This window comes from Parasteatoda tepidariorum, chromosome 5 (genome assembly GCF_982258835.1).
Source record: "Parasteatoda tepidariorum strain Cologne lab strain chromosome 5, Ptep-v5.0, whole genome shotgun sequence".
Taxonomy (NCBI): Eukaryota; Metazoa; Arthropoda; class Arachnida; order Araneae; family Theridiidae; genus Parasteatoda; species Parasteatoda tepidariorum.
This window is the reverse complement of record NC_141759.1, coordinates 18350202-18362294: the sequence shown is the minus strand read 5'-3', so window position 1 is coordinate 18362294 and position 12093 is coordinate 18350202. Positions and strand designations below refer to the sequence as shown.

The window sequence follows — 12093 nt, the reverse complement described above, 5'->3', positions numbered from 1 at the left end:
GGGGGGGGGGGGAAGATATAATCTTTTCTTCAGCCCACACGATTATATCTGCAAAACAGAGTGCTTACTTATTGTTTTTTATTGTAAATGATACTTATTGTTTTTCTTAACTTTCTTAGTGTTTTCTTGTATATATATATATATATATATATATATATATATATATATATATATAGTAATGCTTAAGATTTTTTGAATTAATAACTTCAAATGGCAAGAGATATTGAATTTATTTTAGACAGCTAATACAGTTTTATACTTTATTTTTATTTATTTTTTTAAAATTTTATACTTTTAACTAAGTTAAAAAAGAAATCTTCAAATTTATTAATTTAATTGACACTTAGCTGATTTCATTACTTGACATTCATTGACACTAATATGCCTGAAAATAGTCAAGAAACAAAGTGAGCAAAAAATCTATTTATATATATATATTTAAGAAGAAAATGTTTCTACTTTACAGAATATTATAAATTAGTTTTTAAATCAAGAAAATTTTTTCCTTAAACTACATAACCAGGAGGAGCTAGAAAAAAAATACAGCAATATTTTTTTTTTATAAAATAAATAAAAAACTGATTTATTAAACTAATTAAATACCAACATATTTAATAAACTGATTTTTTAATAACTGAAAAGATGACAGCTTTTTAGTTATTTACAATTATTTTGAGCAATGGAATTTTATGTGAATCACACTAATTTATAGATATCATATATCAACATAAAATGAAATTTCAAAAAGATGAATTTGTTCTGATTTTAAGAATCAAGAGACAAACGTTTAAATAGTTTTATGACACATACAAGCAATAATGATTTTTTTTTTCTTCATAACATTTATTTAATTTTCAGATTTCTTGAAAGCAGTCACAAAGATGCAATAACGCCATTACTTGTATTTTTTTTTTTTTTTTTTAATAAAGAAACAGATATTCTAAAACAATGGAGAATCCATAGTAATTTAATAGATTCTAAAATACATTTTAATCTAGTACAAAATTCTAGACTCACAATTGAAAATATTTATAATAGATATATTTTGATTTAATATATATATATTTAATTTCCCTCTTAATCGTCAATTACAATATAAACTAAAAAATAACAGAAGGTATATGAAACTCTCTCAACAGAAAATACTTAATCAAACACAATAGATTTAGAAATTTGAAGACAATGAAAACTATATAGTGAAAAAAAAAAAAAAATTAGACACTTTCAAAAATTTTTTAGAATTAATATTTTGAATACCTTACAAAAAATTTTTTAATTTTACAACATAGAAATTCCAAATTTTTGGACTATTTCTTAGGTTTTAAATTAAAATTTTTTTTTCTAAATTAATACTGACTAAATAACTCCAGGTGATATTGTCAACTTGATTCTATAGTTATTTAACAAGATTTGTTGTAATTTTCAACCTTCCTGTAGATAAAATTAAAGTTTTACACAAAAAAAAGTAATAAAATATATTGTCTAAAGTCATTTCATTACAAATATATCATATATATTAGATTTGATTTCCCTAATTTTATTCTAAAGCATTTCTATAGTGAAATCAAACTCCTAAATTAAGAATTGAACTTACAATAAAAATCTATGAAAATTAATTTCATTAGGACACTATTTTAGTGGCCAATTAAATTTATACACTACCAAAACAAATTACAATACAAATAACAACTTATGACTGTAACTTGATAGAGACAAAGTTACAAAAATACTATGCAGTCAAAATGTTTTATCATTGTTGATAAATGATGAGCTTTATGAACAATGCAATACAGTCACAGTTAAACTAACATTTGATTCTATCTTTTGCTGACACAGTTACTTTTTTCTTCTTCTACATTTCACAAAACTCCAAGGCGATGATTCTAATGACTTGGCCAACGCTTCTCGCCAATAAAGATTAATTACTAATTTGTCTTTGAAAATTTATATATTTCCTAAATTTATACCTAATTATGATGGTGATGATTTAGGATATTCTAATGGAATAGCCCTGGGCGTTGAAGCGTCCAGGACTTGCTTTTTAGCTTCTTCAGTAGTCTGCCATTTTGCTTTGTCTTGATGTTGTTTCAGAGCATTTTCAACAGCTTTCATAACCATATCTTTAGTTAAAACACCATCATCTGATGCATAAGCAGCAAACTACAAAATGAAAAAAAATTTAAATAAAAAAAAAAAATTTTTACATAAGATAAAATTTTTTAAACTATTTAGAAATTAATTTCTAACTGGCATAAATTACTGATGATCTACAAAAGAATTATACTTCAATTATGGGAATTATATAAGAATTAATACTTCAAATGGAAGATGACCTGCAGGATTTAAATTTATAATAGAGCCAGGGGTCTGTCCAGGCCGAATTTACTACCGTTTAGCGGTACCTTCACAAATTCAACTTTAGGAAAAACGATAGTTTCACAAACTCAACTTTAGGAAAAACGGTAGTTTCACAAAATACTTTTTCTTCAAATTTTATTTTTTTATCCCTTAAAAAACAATAAATCCATATTTTTACCATATTTTTGTGTCGATTTTTTAATTTTTCACAAATAATGTTAAATTTTCACAAAATAGGCACCTCTTAGAAGAGCCTAGACAGACCCCTGAGAGCATTTGAAAACTCAGTGCTTTATGTTTTTAGTTCTTTTTAAAAATCTTTTAGAGAATTTTTCCTAGGGATTTCTGTTCTCAAAATATTAAATCGCAAAGGAAAAGTAGTGATTTTTTTTTAATCCTTTACTTTCAAAAAATTGTTCCAACCAGTTTTCCAGGATGCTGACAAGACATAAAATCCAATAGGAATGAAATAATATTGAAATGGAAAAGAAATACCAATTTGTACATATTTTGCAACATTAATGCTTAATTAAAAAAAAATTATAAATACTGGAAAATCACGCCTGATTTCAATGATTCATTATGAAATGTAGCAAAATAAAAATAAAAAAATTTAAATTATCTTAATTAACAGATTGCAATGAACTTACTTAAATGAATATTGTAATCATTAAATTATCATATCGTAACCCATTCAAGGTGCGAAGCCAAATCTTTCAACAAAAAATAAGCACTTTTTAAGCACTATATACATTAACAAAATGCAAAATAATTTTCAGATTTTACATGATCGTGATAAAATAACTAGTTCGTAACAAAGAACTCTTTTCTTGATTACATTAGTCATTATAAAACGATCGAAGTAACTTTTGATTCGATATCAGAGGGTGGAAAATGAAGCCCGAAATTGAGAATATCTTGCAAAATGAAGCAGAGTTGCACGCGAGAGTGCTAGAATCTCACCGAACCCAGCTCAGTAGACACACGTGCGAGCTCGCAAGTATTTCTTTAAACATGTAAAATGATTGGCGCTTTCATACGCTATGAACCGATAGGACACCAAAATAGATTGTGGTTGAATGAATTGTGAAAACGTTGAATAGAACAATGTGAAAAGCATGCTTTTGCATAATATGAGGCGGAATTTGACACTGTAAAGAAAATATATCATTTTCGAAAAGGGAAAATTAAGCACTTTTTAAAAGCACTAAATAAAAAAAGCACCTTTAAGGACTTTTAAAAACGATAATTGAAAATAAGTACCTTTAAGCATTTTTCACGAACGCTATGCACCATGCAATTAGATGTGGTTAGGCCAAATAATATTCTTTTAATTTTTATTTATTGCATTTAATAATGTTCATACTAAAAATAAAATAATTTGTATTGAGACACGAATTAGTATTAATTTTATGGCTTGTTCCCAAAACAGAGCTTAAGTAGACATACAGTCGCATTCACCTCCCAGACCTTACAATTCTTCAAATGCGAATTGAAAAAACTATGCTATTTTGAACTATTATAAAAATAAGCTTTTGTTCGTCATAAATAAAATTAACAACTGGTAATTAACAAATTAACTCATTATTTTGCCCTTTGCAAACCAATACTACATTACATTGGTAACTAATACAATTAGCAATGCTTAATGCAATTTAACTATTTGAATTATACACTAAATTTATGTAAATAAATTGCATATGCTGTTCATACATTATACAGTACAGCGTACTTTAAATGAATAACACTCTCAATCATTAAATTAAAGTATATTACTTGTTGTACACAGTTATTAGGCATAACAAAGGATGACGTTGGGAGAGTGTAGAGTTGGTCACTAGTGGTATTTTAATGTAATTTCACACAAAACTACTAAATATAATTTAGCTACATAAATGCTGCACTTAAATTATATTTCGAGTTACGTAACTTTGTTTCACAGGTTGCCACTCAAATCTGTAAAAAAAATTCCCTGTGTTTTTCCTGTACATATTATACACAATATATTAAGGGGAAAAAGCAATTACTGTGCTCTTGTGTGAGCTATATTGGGCTAACTATATTTATTAGTTATAATTGCTGAGTAAACAGCTGAACATACTTAAATAATTACAGTAAATGAAACATTAGTAAAACAGAAACATACTTAAATAGTTACAGTAAATGAAACAGTTTAGTAAAACAGAAATATTATGGTTAAATATTCCATAGATTACGCTTTGAGTGGTAACCATTTTTTAAAAGACCGAAATAAGAAACAAAATTCTCTGTACTTTCCCAGTTTGTAGGGAAAAAACCAAAATTCCCTGCATTTTCCCTGTTATTTTATGTGATTTTTAAATTCCCTGTATTTTCCAGGTTTTCCCTGTGGAGTGGCAACCCTGTTTCAACATAAACAAAATGAAAATTCAAAAGAATTTCGCACATCAACATATTTCAGAAGTTTAAAAAAAAAATTCCGCATTCAGTTGTACAGTAGAGAACCGATTATCCGTAGCGATCTGGACCATCGCTATTCCGTATAACTGATTTTTCCAGTTTTCTCAATCGCTACAAAAAGTCGTTTTTTTATTGTTAAACCCAACAATAAAAAAAAAAAGTATTTGGAAATAATCTTAAAAAGAAGAAAAAACGATGAAGTATTACACTAATGATTATTTCCAAAATGATGGTAAGGTAAACATCTTTCAAAAAAGAAAGAAAAATCACAAATTCTTATGAAAAAAAAAACAATTTTTTAAAAAAAATGGCAAGAAAATTTATCGAATTTCGTTCCGGTTTTCTGATTTCCGGATAACGGGTTCTGTACTGTATAACTTTATTGTACTTTGATCATACTAGAATAATTGAGAGCCTACAAAAGAGATATTCACCACAAGAAAATAAGATGATGTAAAGTCAAAATAAATCAATGAATTCATAACAATAATCTTATAAATATGCAAACATTATAAAGGTTAACAATAATTATAGGCTGTAAGAGTAAATTAAAAAAGAAAAAAAAAAAAAACAAGTTTACCTGCCACGCTGATGCCAATTTGACTATTTCACGACCAGAGAAACCTTCTGTTACTGTAGCAATTTGTGAACAAACTGAACTGTAGTCAAATTGATCTAATTTGAAACGTCTAAAAAAATTTATAAATTAAAACATAATATACTTAAAAAAAGAGGACATTATGAACTGTTTATAACAAAATAAAACAACATACCTTTTTCCTTCAGTAGCAGGCATAAGGACAAATTTATCAAAATATAAACGTATCATACGTTCTCTTTCAGCTAAACCAGGCAATTTGAACTCCACAATGTCATCCATTCGATCATCCATAGCCCAATCTAGCTGTTCTGGTGTGTTACTAGCCAAGCACAACATAAACCTAAAGCATAAAGTTGTATAAGTTCACAAATGAAAGCATCAATGCTAAAGAACATAAATCTGATATGTGAAAAAGAGTAAACTCATAACTATGGACAGATCATTGGTTTAGCAGTCTAACTAAGACCTACAAGATGGGTAAAATTAAAACTGGCCCATAAAATAACTTATCTTGACACAGAGTGTACTATACATAAATACAAAGTTGCCCTTTTTAATATAGCATGGGTGAAACAACCACTATAAACACAACGCTAAAATAAAACAAGTATTTTGTCCAGAAGATAGTCTGCCTTATGATAGTTTGTGTGACATGCAGTCTCAAGGATCCACGTGAGATTTGTCCGGATAGTGAGATTCTGCTATACGACACTTTAGACATATCATGGTTCATATATATTGACATGGATGAATTTCTCTTCCAGAGACCTTTTCTGCATGAAATTTAGGTTCATAATATTTTAACAAACCCTATAAAATATATACAGGTGTCATTTTTCAACCATGAAATTTGTATATTTATGTTTGTTGTGCTACTTAATCAAGTCGTAATTAAAAATTTTAAAGTTTATTTTCAAATTATGTGCGATATTCCCATATTTTTTTTTTAATTATTATTTAGCTTTTACTCAGCTGTTGAAGTTTGAATAAAAATTATAAGCAATATCTATTAATTTAACCTTAAATACAGTCGGTCTATAGCAAGGGAAAGAACTTCCCTTGCCATTCGCCCGGAGCAGTGGTTATGGTCAATATTTAAGACAGTTTTTGGCTTAAATATTGTGTCGGTGAGACAAAGGAAATCTGGGAAGAGAGAAGCTCTTTAAAACGAGCTATTTCTTGTTTCTATAGCAGATGGCCTTAGACTTAGTGGCAAGGGGAATTCTCTCAATAGACAAACTGTGCATGAGAATGTTTACACAGAATGTATGCCTCAACTGCCATCAGTACATATTTTTAGAATCCATATTAAAAAAAATGAATACACTTTTAGGGTTGAAATTAATATTTAAGGAAGAGAAAGGGACAAAATATTACTAAAATATGTAATTCTCTAGCAAGGAAGGTTGGATAAAACTAGTCAGATAACCTGATAAGACTTTTCCCTAATAATTGCTATAAAACTTCTCTTTGTTACTGCCAGAAATCAAATAAGTATTGATGGTTTTTTCCCTTGCCCTTTTTAGCAGTGGTTCGTTAGATTTTGATAGTTTCTGTTATATTAATTTGCACCACCTAAACTGCCAACTTATTTTTCAGTCTGGTTGACAGAATTTATTTTTTTAAATTATAATTTGAATTGCATTTTTTCCCCTCCTTGCTTAAATATTAGTTTGTGACCCTTCATTTGCCTAATTTTTTTTTATTTATTTCTTATAAGAATTCTAAAAATATACATTGATAATGTTTATTACCTATACATAAGTCACAAACAAGAAAAGATTAGAAAATATTGTTACCTATCCGACTGTTCTCCAGTTTGGTACAAAAAAGTGTTTAATGATGCTCTGACATTTTCACTCAAATGTTCCTATCAAGCAAACAAAATCAGTTAGAACAGAATTCACAACAAAACATAAATTGTGTCATTAAAAATTATCTTATGGTTACACTTTGAAAAAAAAATTACTTATTTTTTTAGCTCCTTTATTTTGGAAAAAATATTCTTTACCCAGTACAACACAACACAATTCTCAAAATAATAATAAATAAAAGAATGACAATCAATAAACAGTGTGTTTCCCAGGTACCAGGGGGAAAAAATTCAACTTTAATAACTTTTTTTTTCACAGCATTTTTATTTTTATTTTAGTTTAAAATATATATAATACAATCTATGCAAATGGTATTGAATGTAGTTTAAATTCATGTGATTAGTAAAATATAAAAAATAGATATTTTTCAATGAACCATTAACCACATAAACTGCAGTTTTAATGTGGGAAATTGGTGACGTGCTTTTCTGAATATACATTATTCAGATAGACATATAAAATAATATTTTCAAGTATTGTTATATTTCCTTTTTCTAAGTAATTTTATAATCAGCACATGGTAATTTCTCAGTAAAAATTAAATTCAAAAAAGATATTTAGATCTAACAGTTTTATATTTTTATCACTTCTTATATTCTTTTAGAGTAAATTCTAAAAAAAATCCATACAAATATAATTATTTACATAAAAATACTTTATATAGCTCATTATTGCCAATTTACGCTTTTACATTTTGTTTTTGCAGCTGGAAAAAAAGAAAGTTTCCAATTTTTCAATATCTCTCAGCTACAATTTTATAATTTTTTAATAAGGGTTTGGAGAAACATACCATTAAGTTCAATTTAAATTAATATTTATTCTTTTATTGCCTTTCAAATTAGTTTGTTCATCAGTCCCTTTCTGCTCATTCAAAAAATTTGAAAAAGTTTATTTTTTATTTAAGACATTTTTATACTGAGTTTTGATTCTTTTTTCTGCACTTAAAAACTAGATTTCTATTCTTTTCCTAATTTAAACTAAATTTCCCTTTTTTTCAAATTAGCCTGAAAAATTCCCATTTTTTTGCAAGAAACTCCACCCATCAACCCTTAAAATAAAATCTTTAATTGTGAATATTTGGCCAAAATATTTTTTTAAAAAATCATTTTTCAATCATATGTAAAATTTCTGATGCCCTTAGTTCAAGACGATTTAATCGCTTCTAATTCATAACCCTAATGCTAGTTTTTTCACCTAGTCTCACGCATTTCCTTTTTTCTTCGATTTCAGATATTTCTAATATGTTCTAAGGTTTCACGAATTTGAATAATCAGTCCTTGATGATTTTGACTACATGCTTTCTAATATTTTGAAGATTTTAATATGATGTTATTCTGACAAGAATTTTGAACTTGATATAGCACTAGTGACCATTTTATTTTAAATCCATGCTATTTTCAGGTCTTTTTTTTAAACTCCTTCTGCATTTTTTTTAAAAAAAGTGTTATTTTTACAATAATATTGTGACAATACGAAAAGAAATTATGAGTAATTAATTTTTAAAGAGTTTGATCCGCCACGATTACATCGCAAATTCTGTCGATTTTTAATAATTTTTCGCTACTGTATATTGACTTTTTGACTTCCAATTTTTTTAATACAGTGTCATTACGCCAATATAATTTGGAGTTTTATTTAACACTCTTTTTGCCAAACTCGGATAACAACAATTCCGTTTAAAATACATAATTTTTGATGTAATTATGACCGGTAATTTAACTTTTTTTTATATGCTTGGTCGCAATGACTTCATCATCAGTTTGAGTCATTTGCTGATCATTTTTTGACTGGTTACATATTGTCTTTTTTAACCATTTTCCTCCTTTTTTTAATTTTTTTAAAAAAACAAGAAATTTTGATATTTTTAACATAAGCACATTTTAAATTTGAGTCATCACTTTTTAACGAGCTCGCAAAAATTTTATCGTACAACAACAATTTCATTGCACTTTCAGGCCATTTTCTGTAGTCACTGTTTTTTACCCATTTCCACAGTTTTTTAAATCCCAACGTTTTTAATACCATATTGGTACAACAAGCGAATTTTGAAGTTGAGGTATCTCTTTTAACCAATCGGTTCATAACGACACCGTCATAAATCCGTACTGTTTTTTATATCTTATTTTTCAGTAGTTATTTACCACTTTTCAACCATTTTCATGTGATTTTTCAAATTTAAATAATATTAAAACAATGTTATAAAGACACACAAATTTAGAATTTGAGTTGTTGCAACGGCAAGTGCTCACGAAGAAAAAATTTCATGAATCCGTTTAAAAAATCATGATTTTTTCAGGACATCCATGACCTTTTTTCAAATTGGTGAATTTTTCATGAGTGGCATATATCCTAATGAAATCAAAGCAAAAGAGTAAATTTCTTTAACAAATTAATGAAAACTATAAATCAAAAATTACTTAAAGTCATAAAAAAAAGTTATGAGGAACTGGCTATTTTGTATTTACTAGCATAATAGTCATAACATGCAAGGACAGTAATACTAAATAAAATAAATAGAGAACTTCAAACTTATTTCATTATAAAATCAAACAAAATAAAAATTCTATTGTAAAACTAAGATTTGCATCTTTGAAATATCAGGAAACAAATCTAAAGACCCTGGAATTCATCAATAAAAATTTCGTCTAGAAACAAATTGGCTAAAAAAATTTTAAAATTTTCTTAAAAGAAAAGGAAAAAAAAGTATATTTATTTGGAAGAAAATTAAATATTTTAAATACTTACGGAACTTCTTTTTCGGAGGAATGCTTCAGCTTCATCAACAAACAAAAGTAATCTTTGAAAGATAAAACAGCATATAAGTACGCTTAAATTAAAATTCAATTCAACAATCATAATGATTCCCAATTTCAGGTTCAATCAAAATTTTCAAGTAATATCTGCAAATTTCCAATTTTTGAACAGCGAAACAATCAATACCTGTTCTTCAATTAAGAATCATACTATTAAATTTATTTTTATACTATTTCTTCTGTGAGGGAAACCCCACCATATGTTTCATATTTCAATTATTAAAGTAGTAAATCGATGAAATAAATAACAGATAGGACATACAATTTATAGACATTTGTATGTTAAAATACTAATAAAACATAAGTCTTGTAATAACTGAACAGAAATTTAAATTCATCAGATGCTGTGCTAAAATTCGATAATTTATGGCAAAACAGATGAATCCATCATTGTTTACATAAATCTATTATTTGAACAATTTTTAATTTTCATGAATAGATAATTTTTTTCTTCAAATATAGTGAAATAACTTTTCAGTTGAGTTTCCCATTAAGCCTGAATTCATGCTCGTAATAACAAAGTTATGTGTTAACTTTTTTTTACATTAACCAAGCTTTTAAAAATGTCTTCGTTAAACCTAGGATCTCATTAAATCATGGATCACAATAAGCAATTTGGATTGAGAATTATATAGGATTCATTAACTGTATATTGTACTTTCAGTGTTTTGCATAAAGGTATGGTACGAATTGTTAGAAACTAAGGTAAACAACGTTTAAGAGGACAAAAAATATTTATAAATGCAGACAGCTGTTTCGGATGCTCAAAGGGAAACCTTCACCAGTGCAACAGTTGCCCTTTGAGCATCCGAAACAACTGTCTGCATTTATAAATATTTTTTGTGCTCTTAAACGTTGCTTACCTTAGTTTGTATTTTAGCACAAAGGTCGCCCAATTGTGTATTTACGAATTGTTAAGACTTAAATAAATTTCTCTATTCATGTAATTATAGGCTTTTAAAAGTGAAAGCTAAATTTAAAGAAAGAAAAAATTAAATACACATATTAATCACTTGTCAGGGGTGATTGGATTGTAACACAAAGTGAAAAACCTTGAAAATTGTATGTACAAAAAATTTATATCACGATACCAATTTATAAACTATAGATGCTTATTATAGTTTTTTAATCTAAGTTTATAACTTAATTACCTAAGAATGATTATAACTTAATTATCTATTTAAATCACATGAATATGATTCACGATATTAGATTTTGACAATGGGAAAATACAAATCACCATATTAGAATTTAAGAGCATGAATATATGAATCTAGATACATGATTTTCGGATAAGAATCTCAATGTGAAAGAACTAAAATCGATGTTTTAAAAACATGTGAATACGAATAGAAACATTCGATTTTAAGCTCGCATGAATACAAATAGCAATATTGATTTTGCCAACGCAAGTAAATACAAATCACGAAATTGGAAATACGATTCAGAATGTGTAACTTTTAAATCAGGTTAATTTGAATACCGATGTTTGATATTAATATCTTGTAAATATGAATCACAATATTTGAGGATTCCGTTATAGTTTCAAATATTAAAAATTTTAAAAGTCCAACAATCCTAAAAAAAAAAGAGGGAAAAAAATTTTGCGGAAGAATAATAATAATGAAAATGTCTCTCTAACGCGATTTAGCGAAAGTTTCGAAATTTATATTCCAGATTTTGAAACTTTTGCTGGATTCTAAGTTTTGACTTGCAGAAGTCCATGAATCAATGGTCTTAAATAACGCTTAATTATAAAAAATTTGTGGAAAAATCACATGCCATGCGCCTCGTTTTTAGGCCTACAATGATGATACAAGAAACTCGGAATTCCGAGGTGCACATGGAGTGCAATCACCCATGACTTGTGCAATGCTCATGGATGTTTTTGATCATCTAGAAATTTTTTTTAAAATACATTATGCCTTTTTAATTCTTAAATATATATAGATAGATAGACAGATAGAAAATCTCCCCTCTAGTGTTTAAGAACTGTCAAGCAAATAAT

General features: G+C 27.2%; 1 protein-coding gene across 1 annotated transcript in view; it reads right to left on the bottom strand.

The window, feature by feature from the left end:
• Positions 1-1793: 1793 nt before the first annotated feature.
• The window catches only part of LOC147808628 (ATPase family AAA domain-containing protein 3-like), a 28731-nt gene continuing 18431 nt past the window's right edge, over positions 1794-12093 (bottom strand). Inside the window, exons 10-14 of the mRNA XM_087163477.1 lie at positions 10018-10069; positions 7198-7268; positions 5571-5738; positions 5378-5486; positions 1794-2160 (exon numbers count right to left, since the gene is read on the bottom strand). Coding sequence (XP_087019603.1) covers positions 1972-2160; positions 5378-5486; positions 5571-5738; positions 7198-7268; positions 10018-10069 — 589 coding nt within the window. The 3' untranslated portion in view covers positions 1794-1971. The remainder of the gene's footprint in view (positions 2161-5377; positions 5487-5570; positions 5739-7197; positions 7269-10017; positions 10070-12093) is intronic.